We start from the raw sequence: 21,222 nt of genomic DNA, 5'->3' as shown, positions 1-21,222 counted from the left end.
TTCCAGTTTACCAAGCTGAACTCATTTCCTCTTTTACAGAGAACATTCTGCTCTTGGTCAACAGAAAACCTCTCCCCGGGCTGAGTAATAATCTTGGTTGAGGTTGTAACCAACAGCATCCAGTTTTAACGCTGGAGGAGTCCTGGGCCCTGTTTGTGGTGGGCGGGGGTGGGGGGGGTGGGGGATGGTGGTGAGTGGGTAAGTTGATATGTGAACGCTGAAAAGGGGGATATTCATGTATTCATTCAGCTCACAGAGGCCACGCTGGTGGGTGGGAGGCTGCAAACCTCCAGCAGAAGGGGGTGTTGCCCTCAGGAAGCTTATAGATGCTAGCAGAGAAAAAGTAGCCAGTGTCGGTGTTATCCTGTGCTAGTTCAGAGGAATTACTTTCTCTTGTCACCTTGGGAAGGCTCTAAGGGAAGGAGTCTCGCACCGGGGCCAGGTAGAAGAGTAGGTGGGGTTTAGACGACAGTGCAGTCAGAAGATGAAACTTCGGGTGCCCTTGGCATCCAGAAGCCCAGGGAGCTGCTTCAGTGCCACCCCAGTCATTGCCACATGAAGTAGAGGGATTATGAGGGGAGCTGCAGGAAAGTAACCAGGATACACGGGGGCTGTGTGAGACGGTGGCTCGAGCGGGGCTTGGAGTCTGACAGATCCGATGTCTAATCCCTGTGTCCCCACTTGCTGGCTACATGGGCAGTTTACTCTCAGGGTCACCGTCCTCAGCTTCAAAATGAGAATGACATTCGTTTGCAAGGCTTTTGTAAAGATCAGGAGAGAGTGCTGGGCACCACGGTTTGTATATTTTCCCCTAAATTCAAAAATAGCAGCCATTATTATAATACCTACCTCCTTGGAAGTGCAGACTGGTGCGGCCACTGTGGAAAACAGTGTGGAGGGTTCCTCAAAAAGTTAAAAACAGGGGCGCCTGGGTGGCGCAGTTGGTTAAGCGTCCGACTTCAGCCAGGTCACGATCTCACGGTCCGTGAGTTCGAGCCCCGCGTCGGGCTCTGGGCTGATGGCTCAGAGCCTGGAGCCTGTTTCCGATTCTGTGTCTCCCTCTCTCTCTGCCCCTCGCCCGTTCATGCTCTGTATCTCTCTGTCCCAAAAATAAATAAACGTTGAAAAAAAAAATTTAAAAAAAAAAAAGTTAAAAACAGAACTGCCTTATGATCCCATAATTCCGCTCCTGGGTATTTATCCAAAGAAAATGAAAACACTAATTCGAAAAGATACATGCACTACTATGTTTATTGCCACATTATTTACAACAGCCAAGATATGGAAGCAGCCCAAGGGTCCATCCATAGGTGAATGGACAAAGAAGATGTGGTGTATATATGCAATGGAGTATTACTCAGCCCTAAAAAATGAAATCTTGCCATTTGCAACAACACGGATGGATCTAGAGAGTATAATGCTAAGTGAAATAAGTCAGAGAAAGACAAATACCATGTGATTTCCCTCTTATGTAGGACTTAAGAAACAAAACAAAGAAAGAGACAAACCAAAAGACTCTTAACTATAAACTCAAAAAATTCTTAACTCTTAACTATAGAGAACACATGGATGGTTGAGGGGAGGTAGGTGGGAAGATGGGTGAACTAAGTGAGGGAGATTAAGGGTACCCTTATCGTGAGGAGCACGGAGTAAGTATAGAATTATGAATCACTATATTGTACCCCTGAAGCTAATATAACACTATATGTTAATTACACTGGACTGAAAAATAAATAGAACAAAATACCTGCTTCTCAGATAGCCGTGGAGACTAACTGTGAAGCCTTGTGAAGGGCACACAGTGGGTCTCAGCTGATCTTCCCCCATCAGGTGAGAGAAAGAAGGCAGGTGGCTGGGAGCCTGGTGTCACGTCTAATGGCCTGCATGTTCTGTTCTATTCACCTGCCAGTGACTGGGTGTGAGCCCTTGCTATGGAATTGAAAGATGAGTCCCCAGCCACATGGCCCCCTCTCCCTTCTTTTACTGCCCATGCTCAGCTACAGAGCTCTTCAGAATTCTGCCTCTTTTGGGGGCACTGTGGGGCCCCGTCTCCAAAGTCAAGGAACTCTGCTCCAAATCTTGATGTGTGGCATTTCTTCTGATTTCTTCAGAGGAACTAGTGATACCTGTGTGATCTCAGCCTTGACACGTCTCTCTTGAATTTCACAGGGGAGGCACAGGTCCCCAGTGCTAACAGTGGATGGTCACTCCTCGCCATTGGTCTGGGCCTGCAGGGACTGCCAGGATGAGACACCGAGCAGCAGGCTGCTGCTCACCACAGATTGAACAGCAAAGCCACAGAGCTCATCCTCGGAGGGGCATTGTCCTATTTTCAGCCACGTTCGGGGGAAGGGGGAAGGTAGTCAACAACTCTTGAGGGAAGCACAGTGGACAGTAGCAGGGATTTGTCATGGAAGGGATAATTCAAAAGGAACGTCCTACTTGGGTGTCAGTGTTCTCTTTCCAACCGTTGGTCAACAAACATCTACAAAAGGCTTACCACGGTGCCAAGCACTGGGACCATGGGGCAGTGTGGACTTTAAGTAGCACTGTGCCACCTGGAGGAAAATCATCATGGGATACCGAGTGGCAGGGCCAAGCCTTCAAGGAGCTGCCTAGATTTTCCATGGCCACACTTTTGATCCAGTAAGCACTTTACCAGGGTCCAAGGAGAGGGTGGCTTAGAGGGGGAACCCATTGCCACATCAGTGATTATACTGACCACAACCCAGTGTCTGCCAGGAGCTGAGCACAGGCGCACAGCTCCGCGTCAGCAAGTGGTTTTCAATATTCCAAGGAAAGGCTCCTTCACAAGGGTCAGAGGATGGGCTGGCCCGTAGGACAGGAGGAGTAACTCAAAAGATGTGGTGAAGAAAAAAAAGCTAAGTCCCAACACCTTTCTTCTGGTTGCAGAAACTAAGGGAATAACATCAAACAGCTAAATTGGGGCCGTTTGAATGGAGATGAAGAACCATATGAAGATCTGAGTATCTGGGGATCACTGTGGGTGGTCCGCAGGGTGCTAGAAAATGTTGGAGGTTGGCACCTTTCCACAGCTCTGGGTGTGTTTATTTTCAGGCTTTGGAGCACAGCATTGAGACATGATAGAAAAGTGATACGCAGAGGCCTATGTCTGGGCAAAGGAATAGAAGCAGACATTTTTTTTTTTTTTTAATTTTTTTTTGCCTTTGTTTTCCAAATAGGTGTTTTGACCTCTCTCTAAAAGCATTACTTCATCCTAAATGTAAGTAGGGAGTGGGGAATGCTAGAATTAATCGCTTGGTAATTACCCTACTGGGGAAAACCAGAATTTCCTAGGATGTAAGAAAAAAAAAAGGGGGGGCATTCTATTTCTCAGTGGCCACGGAAACCATTCCCTGGCCACGTATTTCTCCATCTTCAAAGGCTTTACTTGTGCATTTAGACGCTGGAACAGCTCAACATGGAACACACCAGGGACCACGAAAGACTGCCTTGATCTGTTGGCGAACACCGCAGGTTTTCTTTGAAAAACCCCGGGGCTAGCTCAGCGTGTGACTTCTTTATTGCTAAAAATCAACTTTCCTGTTTCAAGATAAAATGCTGTGGAGGCCGCTTCTCCAGCTGTCTGCTTCTGAGGCTTCAGGTCAGCAGAAAGAGGGCAGCGGGAGCTTCTGCCGCCTGCGGACATGGCAACAAGACAGAGGCTCTTAAACTTAGGGAGGGGACTTCCGTGGCTCTCCTAACGAAACAAGGGAAGTCCAGTAAAAGACTCAGCATCATACAGTCAGTACATCCATTCACACTCCGAATGCTGTTTCTCAACGCAGCTGTCACAGATGCTAAAACGAATTCTTGGCTCCGATGTTTTGTGTTTATTTCTGATCGTTGGTGGGTGATGACTTCAGACACGTCCCGGCCATTACCTGTCTGTTTTTCTCCCCTTGCCCTGGTGCAAGCAGTGAGCCGCTCCTGCCGGGACAGCCAGGTAGCCCGAGTGGTCTCCCTGCCTCAGTCAGATCCCAGCACCGTCCTTGACAGACCCCCGCCCCCACCCCCAGCGTTCACATGGCATTCCGACTCCAGTAACCTCATCTTCTGGCTTCCCCTCACCCTCTGATTGAAAGGAAAATCCCACCTGACTGGCCCTCCACACCTCCTCAGTCTTGCTTCTTTCTCATCCAGCCCCACTGACCACTCTCTGTCTCTTCAGTGAGTGGTGCCTCGGGCTCACTCTCGGCTTCCAGGTTAATTAGACCGGCTCTTCCTGTCCACAGTTCACATGTTCATTCAACAAATACCTACTGGGTGTCTCCTGTGTACCAGATATTTTAGGCAAGGGGGGACATTGAAGTAAACGGCCGTTATTGAGTTTATATTCTAGTGGGACAGCCAGTTAGTGGATATACAGCATGAGAGGTTGAGTACTGTGGTATATGTGTGAGGGTGTGTGGAGGGAGGGAATTTCACTTCGGTCATGGGAAAAGGACTCCCCGAGAAAGTGCCCTTTGAGGACAGATCTAAGGGGGTGGAAAAAAGCTATCTTGAGGTTTTCCTTGTTTGCTTGTTGGAAGTATCCCCCCACCACCGCCGATGGTACCCAAATCCATGAGAGAACTCACCTTGTTCACTCCTCTGTCTTCAGTGCCCAGAATGGGACCCAACACATAGTAGATACACATGGACTATTTGGGGATATACAGGTGAGCCTTGGGAAGATTCCAGTCTTGATTATTGCTGCCGTCTTCATTTGCAGAGCAAGGGAGAGCTGCTGAAAGAGTCACACTCTTATAAAGCAGGTCACACCTTCCTTCTATACCACTTCTGAAAGCTTAGTCCTCGAAGGGACTCATTTGAGGAAGCTGAGATTCTGGTTCCTACACAAGTCAAACTGGAAGATTCTAACCAGATGGGATTTCATAAGAGGATGTGTGATGCCACAGGAAACAGTTGCTTCTGACAACCAGGATTATAATTTATGAGAGGATGGGGGCTGAAGAGGAAGGACGTCAGGACCCAGGGTGGGGGGCTGCGGGCTTTCTGGGCCACCGCGGCCACGGTAGCACAAAGATGTCTTTTGTTGTGTTGGTTACTACACGGATGAGCTGTCACAACACATGGCTTTGTGTCTGGTCACCAACCAGGTGAACCAGGCAAATCATTTAATTTCCAGTGTTAGACAATTATTCTGACACTTGTTGAAACAGGTGGAGGACTTTATTCAAGACTTATCCCAAGGGGGGTGAGAAATAGAGCTCAGCTCGAAATGCAGCAAAGGTAGCTGGGGGTTTATAAGCAAGGAGCAGAGTATGTGTGTGGGGGGGGGCAGTGAATGGCCAATTATGGAGAAGACACATCAAGGGTAGGGGGTTCTTGCTAAACTGGCCTGACAGGATTCTTGCTCAAGGCAGGCCTACCACTTAGACATCAAAGGTGGGGGATGGGGAACTTGGTGAGTTGGGAGCTGATTTCAGACTCTTGTTGAAACAAGACTCTTGCAGGGTGCCTGGGTGGCTCAGGTCATGATCTTGTGGTCCGCGAGTTCGAGCTCCGTGTCGGGTTCTGTGCTGACAGCTCGGAGCCTGGAGCCTGCTTTGGATTCTGTGTCTCCCTCTCTCTCTCTCTGACCCTCCCCCATTCATGCTCTGTCTCTCTCTGTCTCAAAAATAAATAAATGTTAAAAAAAAAAAAAAAGAAAGAAAGAAACAAGACTCTTGCAAGGATGGGTAGGGACACCTAAGTAGAATTTGGTCAAGGGGAGATGTTTGTCGGCCTCACTTTCTTCATCTGATAAAGGGGACAATGATGCCAGTGCAACTCACCCACAAAGCCATTTTGGAATAAAGTCAGCCGAAAGATAATAAACAAACCCTACGTGGCTGCACAAATGTGGTGGGGGGCCGGGGGAGGGTGATGTTATAAAGCTGGGCCTCCCACGTTAAGTAGAACATGCAACTTGGAAAGACCTCGATGAACTTCTGTTGAAGTAGTCTACCCTTCCTCCTCACTCTCTACACCCCTACACCCGTGGCGTTGAATTCATCCGGCAGCGGTTAGCTGATATGAGGAGGAAGGGGGAGCCTATGGTAAGGGGAACACGGATTTCGGAATCGGTTCTGGAAAGAATCTGAAGACAGAGGGTGGCATGGAAGAAGGGGCAGATGGCAGTGCCCAGGCCACTGCAGCTGGTCCTTATACTGAAAGCTTCCTCCCATGACCATGACATGGTACTTGAAAGAAGACCTTTGCGTCAGTGAGAGCTAGTTTTGAAGCAGGGGGAGAAGGAGAGTTTATTGGGACAACCGGCTCATCTTTCAGGGGAAATCAAATTATATCCCCATTTTATATCATACTTCAGAAGAAGCACAAGGCAAATAGAAATATGAAGTGTAAGAACAAAACCATAAGGGCTCTGGGCTGACCGTGTGGAGCCGGCTTGGGGTTCCCTCTCCTTCTCTCTCTGCCCCTCCTCCACTCGCACACACGTGCACGCACTCTCTCTCTCAAAATAAATAAATAAACATTTTTGTTAAAAAGATAGTACCTTAAAAAAAAAGAAGAGTATATTCCTTCCAACAGGGGGCTCGAACTCATGACCCTGAGATCCAGATCTACCAACCGAGCCAACCAGGTGCCCCCAAAGGATGTATTCCTAAGGTATAAACAACACTTACAAAACTGTAAAAAAGATGAGCGCCACAAGAGAAAAATGGCCACAAGAGAAGATATTTTTAACGGCCAACAGATAAATGGAAGAACTCCCCACTTATCAGGAATGTCCATAAAACCAGAAGATTGAAAACACTTATTTAAAACATTTTGACCAAGAACTTGGGACTATTACTATTACAGTAGCAGCATGATTTACCTTGCACCTAAATTCTAAGATATTCTATTTTATTTTTTTTTAATTTTTTTAATGTTTATTTACTTTTGAGACAGAGAGAGACAGAGCACGAATGCGGGAGGGTCAGAGAGAGGGAGACACAGAATCTGAAACAGGCTCCAGGCTCTGAGCGGTCAGCACAGAGCCCGACGCGGGGCTCGAACTCATGGACCGTGAGATCATGACCTGAGCCAAAGTTGGACGCTTAACCGACTGAGCCACCCAGGCGCCCCTAAGATATTTTAAATGAAAGGCCCTCTCCTAACTGTATATAAACTAGAAGAATTCCTTTGGAGAGGTCGGGCTTCCATGCAAAGATAAAAGTGATCATAATTAGCACTTTCAAGCCAATAAACATCTCCTCAGTTCTTACTTGTTCTCAAGCTTAAGAACCTCAAGGTAAAATGGATTTATCACATCTTCTCATAGGTAATATAAAGTTTGGCTGAGCTCTTGAAAGAATAACACCTACGCACAAATTCCAAAGCAAATGGACGGGTTGCCACCGTCTTTGGAAACTTCCATTGATTCTGACCCCCAGGCTGGGTGAATCTGGGTGAGGCTGGAATTGTGAGATCATGAGGGTACACGGCAGCAGAACTGACCCTGTGATTGTACGTTCCTCACTGCGCTTGTATAAACAGCTGTGGGTATTGCCTGCGCACACACGTGTCTTAGGAGGAAAAAGAATCCGAGATGAAGGGCATCAAGACATGATTTGAATTTCACCCTTGAAGGGAAAGGGGCATCAATCGCTGGCTGGAAACGCGGCAGCTGGGCTGGTAGGAACTCTTCACCCAGGAAAGCCTTCCGCCAAAATAATACGAGGGACAATTGAAGATCCCTTGTTAAAGATCAACTTTCCCATGGAGCAAAAAGAATGCCAGGGCAGTGAGACAAAAGCCATGCATCTTAATCATGAGTGTCATTCATAAAACGCCCTTTGTCTATTCAGGGCGATTTTAGTGCTTGGCTCTGTGGGCCAAGAATAGAAAAGAACAAGAAGGAATTTTTTATCAAGTTACGCTTTCAATGAGCTGAACTTTCTATGAAAGAATTCAAACCAATTTCATTCAGTAGTTGATTTTTTTTTTTTTAAAGCAAGGGTGTTTTGTTTTGTAAAGTTGGAAGGTACCATATAGTAAATGGTTTTGCTAAGCAGCCTCCAGAAAACATTTGTAAAATTCATGATTTGTTAACTGTTCAAACCTGGAGGGGAAGAAAAGGGGTATAGGTGTGTGTGTGTGTGTGTGTGTGTGTGTGTGTGTGTGTGTGTGTGTTTAATAAGGACAACTTGCCTGGCAAAGGGATATCTCCCTCTTACATTCAACATTGGTCTACCACCAGAGTCATAAATCCTGGTGGGAGCCCATCGCTGGCCCCACCCCCACCCCAGCAAGCAGCCAGGAGGGGAGGCTGCTTGCACGAAGGTATTCAGTTATTGCTAACTGGTGAAAGCCATTTCGCCCCCAGATGAAAAAATAAATGTATATGCTTAGGGGGCTCAACCAAAGCCATAGATAGGCAGCCCTGGATTAGGACTCCAGATGCAAAGAGAAGGCTCACAGAGCAAGCGAATTTACTCTTGAGACTTTCTACCTCTATGCATCAGCAAAGAAGTTATGATCAAATATTTATTAGCTGTGCCCTTGGCTGGGCTCTCTAAGCATAGGGAGAAATAAGGCATCTTAAGGCAAGGTCTGGGTTGCTAACTTGAGCACTGCCTGGATACAAACATCAACTCTTTAATTACACAAAGAAGCCTCCAAGCACCCCAGCCCCTCTTGCTCCTAGGACTTGTGTTTGCTTAGTTTGCAACTGTATTTAGTCATGGAATTTCCAGAGCCACTCTGAGTATGGGGAGGGAGCCCGTGGCCAATGAGTCAGATTTTTAACTCATGAAAAGGGTTATTTGATGAGTTGAGATGATGCCCTTGCTTGGTCGTGATTTAGTTTGGGATCATTGAGACAGAGGTTCAAGAAAAGGCCACTGTTGTTATCTGTTCCACTCCCCCACCCCACCTTTGTGTGGAATTCAACCTGCTATCCCACCCCACCCATCCCCTGCTCCTCTGAAAACCTTTCTGGTTTGTACAACAGGGTCATTCAATGTTAAAGCAGAAAAACCCCAGCCTGGGGCACCGAGGTCCCTTATTAGTTTAGCTCTCTGTGCACTAAGAATCCTATTGGCTACCTCAGCACGTTACATACATTACTATCTCCCACAGATAGTAACCTCAACTATAAACTAAGAAGTTGACCTCACCTATGAGGTCCGTGGTCAGAGGCAATGGTTCTCCTCATTCAAGGAGACAGCAGTCTCAAAATTAAATGGAAAGCAAGCTTGATATTTAAGGATGGAGATCTCCTTCTGGACATTATGATTCAGAATGTTTAAGATAACAATTGGTATTTTTAGAAGTCTTTCCACGTGACTCTAATTAAAAATTTTTCCAGGTCTAAATGATATTCTAGCAACCCGAATACATTAGTTCATTGTATGAAACGACACCAGGAAGAACCTGGTTCATTACTGAAAAGGCAAGGTCTATATCCCTCCTGTTACCGCAGTGGGGAAGGGCTGGCGGCCTCACCATTTTGTAGTTTTATCTCCCTTTACCTTGCTATGGAGACAACCAGGTCCTTGTATGTGACAGAGGTACAGCAAGGAGAGTGGTTTGTGGTAAGCTGGAAAGACGACCCTCCCCCCAAAAACAATCCCCAAAAGAAATGGTAAAGAAAATAATCTGATTGTAGCTGGCCAGTTAGGTCTGCCCACACAATTTCTACCTTAAGCCCTGACCCAGTCTTTCTTTTTTAGCTAGCACGGTCCGGCCAGAAGATGACATTATGACACTAGGTGTGGAAGATGGCATGGTGACCCTACGTGCAGAAGACAATGTGGTGACCACAGGTGCCGGTGCAGACCCTGAGGAGTCTACTGGCCCGACAGGTCTGGTGAGTGTCCCAGGAAGAGTGTCCCAGGAAGAGAAGAAGTTGCCCCACAGCCATGCAACCACATGCAAGGATACTTTATGACTGGCTTAGTTCACTTTGCATAGTGTCCTTAGGATTTGTCCATGTTGTAGTGCATGTGAGAATGTCCTTCGTTTTCAAGGCTGATTATTATTCCATTGTATGTGTGTGCCACATTTTGTGCATCTGTTCATTGGTCAGTGGATGTTTGAGTTGCTTCCAACTCTTGGATCTTGTGAACAGTGCTGCTATGAAAAATGGATGTGGAAACACCTCTTCCAGATCTTGCTTTCAGTCGGGTATACACCCAGAAGTGGGATTGATGGGTCATAAGGTAGTTCTATTTTTAATTTTTTTGGAGGAACCTCTATCTTGTTTTCCATAGCGGTTACACCATGTTACATCCCCGCCAACAGGATACAACGATTTCAGTTTCTCCACCTTCTTGCCAGTACGTTATTTACCATTCTTTTGACAGGAGTGAGGTGATCATCTCATGGTGGTTTTAATTTGCCTTTTTCTGATGTTTATGTTAAGACACTGAGCATCTTTCATATGCTTGTTGACCATTGTCTATCATTTCTGGGGAAAGGTCTGTGCGAGCCCTTCTGCCCATTTTTGAGTCAAGTTATTTGATTCTTTGTTGCTAAGTGGTAGGAGTTCTTTATACCCTTATCAGATATATTATTGGTAAATATTTTCTCCCATTCCACAGATTGCTTTTTTACTCTGTTGATTGTGTCTTAGGATGCATGAAGTTTTTAAGTTTGATGGGGTCCCACTTATCTAATTTTGCTTTTGTTGCCTGTGCTGATGAGCTTATTTGTCCAATGCCACATTGGCATGAACTTTGAAGTCAACAGAATCACTTCTAAGTCACCTTCTGTTGCTTGTTAGCTGTCTGAGTTTGGGCATGTTGTCTAATCTCTCTTGGCCTCATCCAGACTATAGGACTAATATTAGGATTAACTTTAGAGGGTTGTTTGTGGAATAAATGAGAAGGTATTTAAAAGGCTTAGCACATAGTAAGCTCTCAATAAAATTCGGTTATTACTCTAATTGGAGGAGGGAGGGCATTGAAAGAGGATACAACATATTATGTGCCAAATAAAGGAAAAATGCCATTTAAGTTCAGGGAGATAAAGAATTAAAGCCTAGTGACCTGGTATTTTCTAAAGAATTAAGACCCTATGGAGTCAACATTTGATATTTATTTGTGGAGTACGTTTGGTTTTATTCCTATCCCCACTCTGTCATTTCTGTTTGTTTTCTTGTTTCCTGTTTAAATTTAAGTCATCATATATTTTATATATTTATGCCACTTTAAATCCCTTTCTGTTATGAGGCTGAATATATATTTTAAAACATTAGATTTTATTTCTCTTTTGTCTCATTTACTTCTCCAATAGGTGCCAACAAATACAGAGAGTATAACAGACTTTCACATAGAGGATGGGCCGACTCAAGAAAGTACAGGCCATGCCAATGAAGAAAGCCAGAGCACCACAACCTTGAATGTGGTGACCAGTCACTCCATAGGTAAGAAAATCAGTCGCCCCAATAGGTATTGATCTTCTTTTGCATGATCAGTGCATTCCAAATATCCATGAACAAATCTAATGATTAGTGGCGCATATATTGGAACATAACAGTGAATTCTGAACCAAGACTTATGTGCTAGCTTCAGAATTCTACTTATAGGGTTGCTAAACTGAATCTGATTTATTGGGTTGCTGAACACAGCTCTCCACTTTGAATGACAACTAGTGAAAATGTCCCTAAGGGGCAAGTTAGCTACCAGTGTCATGTTGCTGACTGTAACTTGATACAATGTTACACTAAGAACTTCACATTGACTCCCAGGAGCAGAAAACCCAAGCAACCTATGTAACCAGTCTTACCAGGATTGGGGGCTGTCCTTGTGATTCATAGGTGACACCTGCAGCAATGTGAATGGAGCACTGTCTTGGGTCTTTGCCATTATTATGGGTATAGACCATTCTTCCATCCTTCCATCCTTCCTGAGAAGGAGGAAAAATAATTGCCATTATAACTTAGCAATGGAAAGAAAAAGCCTATTTCTAGAGCTTTTTTAGGAGAAATTCAGTTGTTTGGGATTTTTTTTAATGTTTATTTATCTTTGAGAGAGAGAGAAAGACAGAGTATGAGTGGGGGTGGGTCAGAGAGAGAGGAAGACACAGAATCCGAAGCAGCCTCCAGGCTCTGAGCTGTCAGCACAGAGCCCAACGAGGGACTTGAATCATGAACTGTGAGGTCATGACCTGAGCCAAAGTTGGACGCTCAACAGACTGAGCCACACAGGGGCTCCTATTTGAGATTTTTTAAATTTCTTTATTTCTTTTAGAGTAGATGGGGGTGGGAGAGGGAAAAAAGTGATCCTCCAATAATTGCACTGAATGTTTGCTAATTATTTTATCTAGATGAGTGTTTCCATCTTTAAATGAAAGTCAACATAAAGACCTTACCTAAATTAATGGTTCCTCCAATCAGTTGCCCATCTGAACACCTAGAAAATTACTCTTTATTGTTCAGTATACATTTCTAGACCCTATCACCATTCTGTTTTTAAAAACTATAATGCTTCTGAGGATTTTTTTTAATTGCTTTATATTTGTGCACAAAATGTCCATAGCAGCATCATTCACAATGGCTAGAACATGAGAGCAGCTCAGATGTCCATCAACATGAATGAATACACAAAATGTGGTATATACATTTAATGAACTAATATTCAGCCTTTAAAAGGAAGAAAATTCTGACACATGCTACAATATGGATGATGCTTGAGGACCTTATGCTAACTGGAACATACCAGTCACCTAAAGACAAACACTGTATGATTCCACTTACATGAGGTACTAGACTGCCTAGAGTCAAATTCATAGAGACAGAAAGTAGGAGGGTGGTTGCCAGGGGCTTGGGGGAAGGAGAGAGTGAGGAGTTGGTTTAATGGCTATGGGGTGTCAGTTTTGTGAGATAGGAAGAGTCCTGGAGATGGACGGCAGTGGTGGTGGCACTAGAGCGAATGTGTTTAATGCCACTGAACTTGCTATTTAAAGATGGTGAGGATAGTTTTATGTTATGTGTATTTTACCATGATAGGAAAGAAAAAAGCTGTATGAAGTACTTTGGGAATAAAGCCACAAAGTCTCTCTGAGATGCTAAAGAAATGGTTACCATTTATTTATTCTTTTTAATGTTTATTTATTTTTGAGAGAGAGAGAGAGAGACAGAGCATGAGTAGGGGAGGGGCAGAGAGAGAGGGAGACACAGAATCTGAAGCAGGCTCCAGGCTCTGAGCCGTCAGCACAGAGCCCGACGCGGGGCTCGAACTCACAGCTGTGAAGTCATGACCTGAGCTGAAGTAGGACACTCAACCGACTGAGCCACCCAGGGCACCCCAAAAAACGCTTACCATTTAAGCACTAGATAGAACCAAGTAGGGCTATGGGAGGAAAGAATCATCAATATGGTCACTGGAAAACATTTCAAAATTTTGGAGAATCATTTGCGTGTAAATGAGTTGACGGCTAATTACCTGCAGAAAACGGAGCCTTCTTCCTATAATACCAGGATACCTCTCCCATTCCTTTAAAACAAAATTCTCAGTTCTCTGGAAAATACTCATGATTAGTCTCCTGTCCTGTCTCTTGCCCTACCCTGTCACAAAAACTGTGACTTACCGCACATTTCCCCATAACACACCAGCATCCCAGAAATTTTCACATGTGAGTTAAAATATAATTATAAGCACTTGGTTTTTAAGAGCTGATTTTATTAGGGCAGCAGATGTCTTTCCCACGAAACACCCAAGTATGATGACGTTCACATGTATGTATGACACATTCTCATGACTGCAGCCACTGTCACCGGGTGGGAGCTAGGGAATATAGAACTAATAAGCTTTAATTTGGTAACGAATCTTCCACATGAATTTTTGGTAATATGTTTTCTGGCCAACGGTGTCACAATGGATGAGGATGTGTTGTAAGTCTGGAATCAGCAGCTACCAGTTTAGTTCATGACAAGCGAATGGTTGACTTTTTTTCTACTGGTAGTTGGCAACCAAAGATGACCTTTCAGGAGTGATTCCATGACACCTTTGTTCTGGGCTGGCCTCAGACCCAACAGTCTCACCCCCTTCTTAGGTGGGATAGCACCATCAGCTTGAGCTCCATATAAATGCTCCACAGCTATGAGTTCAGCTCATGCCAGCCGGCAGAGCTGGATTCAGACACTCTTATCCTGGGACCATCTTGAAAAGGTACATTTTTTTTTTTTTTTTTTTTTTTGGAAGAGAGCCTTGGTACGAAGACTTCTTTCAAATTCAAGCATTAGGAAAAGTTAAGCATCTTGCAGATGGTGCTTTCCCCTTTGATTAGAAAAGCTCTTGGATATCTGCGGTATTTGCAGGTTGTGAACTACAGTCCTAGGGAGGCACCTAATTGATCCACGTCTCTCTATTGTTTCATTGAATCAAAGCCTCTTGACTTTTTCTCCATCTGCAAACTAGGTAAATCACCACCACCCAGAGGAGTTAAGGACTTAGTGTGCAAGCAGGGTGATGGGAAAAATAAAACCCAAAGCGTATATTTTTAAATAGACATTGTGTAAAATTATCTGAAAGAAACCCGCAGCTTTATTACTTACTTACTCTAAGTTAATAACTCAAACCCATGTGATAGCTTAATGAGAATATTCACATTGTAACTATGGGACTAGGTTTGGCTACAGAGAGAAATCCTAAAATAACAGAGGCTAAACACAAAGGGTATATTCCCTCATTAAAAAAAAAGAAAATTTAATGCTTATTTTTGAGAGACACAGACAGAGCGTGAGCAGGGGAGGGGCAGAAAAAAAGGGGAGACACAGATTCTGAAGCAGGCTCCAGGCTCTGAGCTGTCAGTACAGAGCCCAACGTGGGATTTGAACTCATGAACTACAAGATCATGACCTAAGCTAAAAGTCAGGTGCTTAACTGACTGAGCCACCCAGGTGCCCCAAGGTATATTCCCTCATTAAACTTAGCTGGGCATATTGCTGCCCTGTAAGATGTGGGTTTTGCTACTAAAGAAAAAGCAGGGAACTGATACGTAAGACAAATCACTGTCTGGGCCCATCTTCCAGAACTAGAGTATATTGTTCTAAAACAAAATCTTTCAAAATCAAACTCATCACTGTGAATGAGTTTTCTACGGTCTTGACATTGGACCATAGAATCAACAGCCTTGGCTTCTTGTGTCATTCAAACCTCTGAAACTTTGTGACCATTTATGTAAGATTTCTGTGGGTCAATTTCCTTGACTCTGCTCTCAAAAGTGGGTGAGAAAAAAGATACACCAAAGTGCTATGGGCCCATAGGTGTGAAGAAGCATTCATAAATTCAATAATAATACTTTTGAAGATAGGATCATGTCAGAGCTTGCTTAAAAATCCTCTGATCCAATTTATTTAAGAAATTATCCTCTTTGCTTGTGCCTTGCTGCCTTCCACTTAGAGTAAATTAATCTTTTGCCAGTTGTTAAATTATAGTTATTAAATCCTAATAATTCTGTATCATTACATCTCTTTCTTTCCAGAGAAAATAGGTGAAGACACAGAGACAACAGTTGAGAAAGGTAAGCTAGATTTTGTTATCAAAATATTTTTGTGGGAGCTTAAAAAAGTTTCTTTGAAGCTAATCTTTTGATGAATGACATTCTTTCCTGGATTGTAGTCAACAAGAGTGCAATACAGAACCTTCTGAGAACAGGTTTCAAACCTCTTTTAAGAGAGAAAAGAAAATTACCTGAATCTGAAAATAAACCACAAATGAGTCTACTCACTTAATGACAGCTATGGAGAATGGTGTCATATAATTTATTGTTACTAAGAATAAAAGTAGGGGCTAATTTAATAGCAGCAGACAAACACTACCTAATAATAAACAATGAAGCCACCCAGTATGAGTGATATGCTTGATAGATCCTGAGACCCAGGAATCTTGCCACTCATAAGATGGGATTAGAGTAGCCCAAGGTTTCCTCTCTTCTAAGTCAACTCCTACTGGATAAGGAGAAGCAAATTAGAACATTATTTGCTGTCTTTAGTGGGACAGTGGTATTGTTTATAAATGACACAGGTGTATCATTTATCTGGGGTTCATGCTTTTTTTTTTTTTCCTCCTCAATCAGATGGCCTGGCGACAGTGACCCTGGTTGGAATCATAGTTGGAGTCTTACTAGCCATTGGATTCATTGGTGGGATCATCATTTTGGTTGCTCGAAAAATGTCAGGAAGGTACTCGTAAGTAAAGAAATTACACCCATGTGGTAGATAAATGAGAGTGGTCATATCTAGAACCCCAACCTCGAGCCAATAGAAACCTCTAGAAATCAGGTTCAGTGGTGCCTGGCTGCTTCAGTCAGAGGAACAAGCAACTGCTGATCTCATAATCTTGAGTTTGAGCCCCGCGTTGGGCATAGAGTTTACTTTAAAAGCAAAGAGTCCTTTTCAGAAGCCCCTTACCTCTGTGAGGGCTACATCTGAAGTTTCCCCGGGAGAAACAGGTAACTGGCCCTTCTAAGTTTCGAAAAAGAGAGAGAGAGAGAGAGAGAGAGAGAGAGAGTTAGAGCCAGAGATGGCTTTTATTTGACTCCTATTGAGCTCTAACCAAATTTGGCTTCTTGTCCTAATTTTTCAACTAACTGAACTTGAAAGAAAACCCAAACCAAGTTTCACCTTGATACCTAATCTCCCCACTCCCAGGCATCAGAGGGAGTTGGGTGGTTTCCAGAAGAGCATTCATTGCAGAGCTAGGTCACCGTTCTGATGAGAATTCTTCTGGTAGTGAGGTCTCCTCCCTCCACTTCTGCCCTGCACACACCCACACACATGGTAGTGAACTCCTAGAATTGACCATTGAGGAGGGGAAGGAGTGCTTTCTGTCTCTGAAAATTCCATAAGAACTCAGAAGATTCAAACTCATAACCAGAGGAAGTCTTTTTCTTATTTCTGTTAGGGAGATGTTATACAATGGGGTGGAGGGTGGCAGAGAGGGAAAATGTTCTACAACTGGGGGCTGAGGGACACAGCCCACAATAGCATCACAGATTTATGTGCTTGGAAATGCCTGGAAGTCTGCCCCTGGCCATGTGAGGACCAAGCATGCAGGAGGAATGAGCAGAGAGAGGAGAAGAGGTCCGGGTTCCAGAACTGCGAGTCTTAGACAAGAGGACAATAGGACCATGACTCATGGGATTACTATTCACGGTGCCAGTAAGAGAAGTGACAGCCACCTTTCTCTTTGTTTTCACAGGCCCTAAAGAGCTGAGAAATTGTGCCCTTCTGCCAACATGTTTAGAAGAGAGTTTCCGACTTCCCCATCCTGGGGCACGTGGAAGAAGATGACCCATGGAAATGCTTGGCGACCCCACTCCAAATCCATGGTGATCCCTCCGCTTACCCAAAGTAACTCAAGGAAAGACAATGCAAACGACTTGCTCCTCTAGGCATTTGCCTTTTGAAAAATTTTTTAAATATAAATTTCATACCGGATGATTTAAAAGACAGAGTGCATAGAAAATGGAGCAAAACGGCGTAAATTGATTTGTAACTAAGATGACATAATTTAATCGATGTTAGAAACTGTAATCAGGTCTTCATTCCAACCATGCTCTGTTATTGTTAAAAGGCAAACAAGTCTGGAAATATTCATACCAATGGAGCCCTTGGGTTCAAGTGCTATATTCGTAAATGGCAAAAGCCTTTTGCAATTTCTGATCAGTTGAAACACACACATTCCAAGGTAGTCTGGCCCGTTTTCAAATTTCATGTGAATCATCAAGTAGAAATCTAACCTAGTATAACATGTAATGAGCGATTGCCTTTCACTGGCCCGGGGTAAGTCATTTCAAAGACACCCATTTTAGATTATAAACAGGAAGTCTATGGTTTGGAGAAGGGACTGTGTTTCTCACAATAAGGTCATCAGGCAGGCTCTAGGCTTGCTTATTGCCTTCTCCAGTGATGACTTGGTGACTCAAAGGTTTGCTCCTACCTGCTGCTTCCTCTTCCCTCAGATGAGGGCCCAGGAGCCAAGGACTCTTGGGGCAGTCTTTTTTCTTTCCATGACATAAGTCCTCCGGATTGAGAATAGGGAAGTCTGAGCCCTGGATGCCAAGGAGGCTGCTGGAGGCCCGATGGTGCCTGAGGCTCAAGTGTTCCAGAAACCAAGAAACAGAAGGAAACCCTGTGCGTTCCTCTGGCCTGAGAAACAGAACCTGCCAATTTTCTAACCTTTACTTCCTGCCTCAGAGGACCGATGTGGACACGAGAAGAATCCCATACAATAGTAATTTTAAGGAAGCAGGTGGATTTAAGGGCTTGATGTAAAAATAAGTGAGATTCCCAGTCTTCACGACACATACCACACCCTTCCGTGGCGTCATCGTTGAAAAGATCATTAAAGTAAAGGAACCCAAGCTGCCATCTGGTGTAGGCACCATCCAGCTCAGTCCATTTCTTCCCGTAGGTCAGGTGACATCTTTTTCCCAAACGCAGAGTTTTTATACTGACCAGATGGTCTGTCACGATTGTGGTTGTGTAAGGCTGATGTCCTCTCCACTTGTACGAAAAAGTAAACTAAAAAAGCACAGCCCATTTCCCTCTTTCTTGCAGTAACGTGGGGATGTTATATTAAACAGCTTTTGCTCTTCTGTTACCAAGTCCGGCTGGTCCACCAACCCAGGGTCTATATTTGAACATCCGCTAATTCAGAGAAGGGGCTTTTGAAGAGCTTTGTGAGCTTAAGGATCCCTCTCTTTCTTTCGCTCAGATTCCTGAACAGGAATTGAGGACAAAGTCCGTTTTGTCTTTCCTGCCCTTTTCTTTTTTTCTGTCACTGTGAACCATAACCGTCCGCCCCAAGTCACACACTGGACCCGCCGCCTGCTGGGACAGGACTGTGGGTTTCTTGGTCACATCTGTGTTGGTGCTCAACGCAGTATAGACATGTTTTAAAATAAAACAGATGATTGCGTGTAATGATGAGTCGGGCCTTTGATTGGAAAGATCATGTCTGGGTCACACTTCAGAACACCTCCAGATAAGATTATAAGTTATGGAAACATATGCCTCTTTTCTTGATTGGGAGTGAATTTTAAGTGGTCGCGGGAAATGCATCCACTGGAAACAAACACAAACACACCTTTCACGTAGGGCTCTGTCAAAGTAGAGAGGTTAAGGTCAAGGTGAGGAATGGGATGAGACAAGTGGCACCTTGGGACTTCTTTTGCCTTCTGGTCACCAAAGAGTTAACAAGGTCTTGCCTAGCTCCTGATTTCTCCGCACTGGACGGCACTGGATGGGAGCCAGGTGAGGGAACAGTTACCCTCTGTACCTGCCAGTCCTCCCTGGGAACCCGGCCTCAGGTGTGTGGGGCTTGGCTACACAGGAAGAGGCAGGGAGCCCTGTGAGGGTGTTCCCACCGCCTGTGGGCCCCGGGGCAGACTGTCACTCCGGAATTCCTGTCCTTGGGACATCTCCCTGCTTTGTGGTCCTCCGCTGCAAATGTTCCACCCGCTCTGGAGACCGCAGTGGCCAGGCGCCCCGCCTCTGTCGCTCTGTCCCTCTCTGGCGGTTGATCTGTTTCCCATGCCCACCTACACTGCTCAGTGTGGACTCCAGGGCAACACCTGGGGCCTTCTCCCTGCCCAACCTATCCCTGCTCCTAAAGGTTGGAAGTTGGAGCACGAGAGCCCTTAGTACCATGCCTTCCTTGCAGCGCTCTGTTTTGGTTAAATCGGGATCGTTGGATGGAGCAGACATCAGGAATTCTGGGTGCCTGTTTCCTAACCGATGAAGCATAGTGGAAAGGACCAGAATTTGAGTCCCGTTCTCTAGTTTACAACAGGAATGCCTCAGGTGAGTCATTTAACCTCTTTGGGCTACAGTTTCTTTGTAAGAAAGTCCATGAGACGGTGAAGAAAAAAAAGCATCCCTTTTCTAACAGGAAACGAGCCACGTCCACGTGGCCTCAAGACCGAGAACAGAGATCTCAGCTACACCACGTGTGCAGTTACGTCGCCTCACACGCTCCCCGCACAAGAGGACTGCGCCCTAACGGAGCCACCAAGGGGTGCTGGAAGTTCATGGAAATGACAGCATCCATTCTCCCGTCAGAGGCACCTGGGAGCCGGCGTGCTTAACTACACCAGATCAGAGCCTTGTATTAACCCCTGCCACATGGACATACACACCTTTTCTTTTCTTTTTTCTTTTTTTTTTTTTTTTTTGGTCAACCTGAAAGAGCCAGTTGAAAACCAACACATAGTTCTGCCTCCTGCCCCACCTTTCATGAACCGGGAAAGAACAAGTAACTGAACCCCTTGCTGTATCCATCTTTCTTAGTATTCAGGGCATGGGGCGGCTTGGGACAAATGCTTCGATGGGCAATAATGTGTATTCTGACATGAAACCTTTCTCGACTAATCAAAAGTCCAGTGAAAGTGGGAGAGGCCGGTCCCCGAGAGCCGGCTGGGTGTGGACACATGCTTGGAATACTCAGTCGTGCACTTGTGTGTTGGAGAGCTTGCCTTGCCTAAAAGACTGCACTTCTCTGTGCTCTACCTGAGGCTTAACATTGTGTTAGGATGTGTCATAGAGCCTGGGTTCTTAAATTCAGTAAATATAAATTATGTCACCACCATTCATGGGAAATACTGCAGAATAAATTTAAAATCTTGGAGTCAAAGCATGAAGATTGACCCACTGCTGTGAAGAATGTGGGTTGTTTTGTTTTGTTTTGTTTTGTTTTTAGTCCAGAGCATCCAAGGTACACGTATCTGCCTCGTACAGGCTAAGGGCCAGCCTGGATTCCCCCAAACGATTCCTCATCATTTCTGCTCTCTCCGGCGGTCATTTTATCAGACACTGAGGCAAAGCACTCTGTGTGTTCTACCTCTGCGTCCAAGGGCTCCCCGCCAGAATCATATGCAGTCCTGAGACCTCATTTCTCCCATTTTTTCCTTTCCTGCTCCCTTCTCTCTTACTGCCTCTACCTTCCCACTGATGCAAATCTTTTGGGGGAAAAAGTCACATGCCAGTCACAGGGAGCTGCTTCTGAAATGACGGCTGCCCTCTGGAAGCCACTGAAGACATCATCTGAAATATGTGCTTGGACAACTAACACTACTTAGAGCGTCCCGTGTGTGACCTCAGGAGGGATAAGAATGTTCCAACTAAAGGGACCCGTGGAAGCTTCCTTTTGCTTCTGACGTCCACCCCGTAGATGAGGCTGGAGCTGTGGATGGCACAGGGCCACTTGGAAAGGGAGTGTTTGGTGTCAACGAGGTCTTTGGGGATTCTGGAAAGAGAGAGAT

General features: G+C 44.9%; 1 protein-coding gene across 2 annotated transcripts in view; it reads left to right on the top strand.

The window, feature by feature from the left end:
• PDPN (podoplanin) overlaps nucleotides 1-18,886 on the top strand; it is a 28,806-nt gene extending 9,920 nt beyond the window's left edge. The window contains exons 2-6 of one of the 2 annotated variants that reach the window (XM_047873370.1): nucleotides 9,687-9,823; nucleotides 11,251-11,380; nucleotides 15,442-15,480; nucleotides 16,036-16,147; nucleotides 17,160-18,886. In XM_047873370.1, the coding sequence (XP_047729326.1) occupies nucleotides 9,687-9,823; nucleotides 11,251-11,380; nucleotides 15,442-15,480; nucleotides 16,036-16,147; nucleotides 17,160-17,166 (425 nt within the window). In that variant the 3' untranslated portion in view covers nucleotides 17,167-18,886. The remainder of the gene's footprint in view (nucleotides 1-9,686; nucleotides 9,824-11,250; nucleotides 11,381-15,441; nucleotides 15,481-16,035; nucleotides 16,148-17,159) is intronic. The other variant, XM_047873371.1, reaches the window with a different exon arrangement.
• The last annotated feature ends 2,336 nt before the right edge of the window (nucleotides 18,887-21,222 follow it).

Source organism: Prionailurus viverrinus, chromosome C1, assembly GCF_022837055.1.
Source record: "Prionailurus viverrinus isolate Anna chromosome C1, UM_Priviv_1.0, whole genome shotgun sequence".
NCBI classification, from domain to species: domain Eukaryota; kingdom Metazoa; phylum Chordata; class Mammalia; order Carnivora; family Felidae; genus Prionailurus; species Prionailurus viverrinus.
This window is presented reverse-complemented; position numbering and strand designations above follow the sequence as displayed.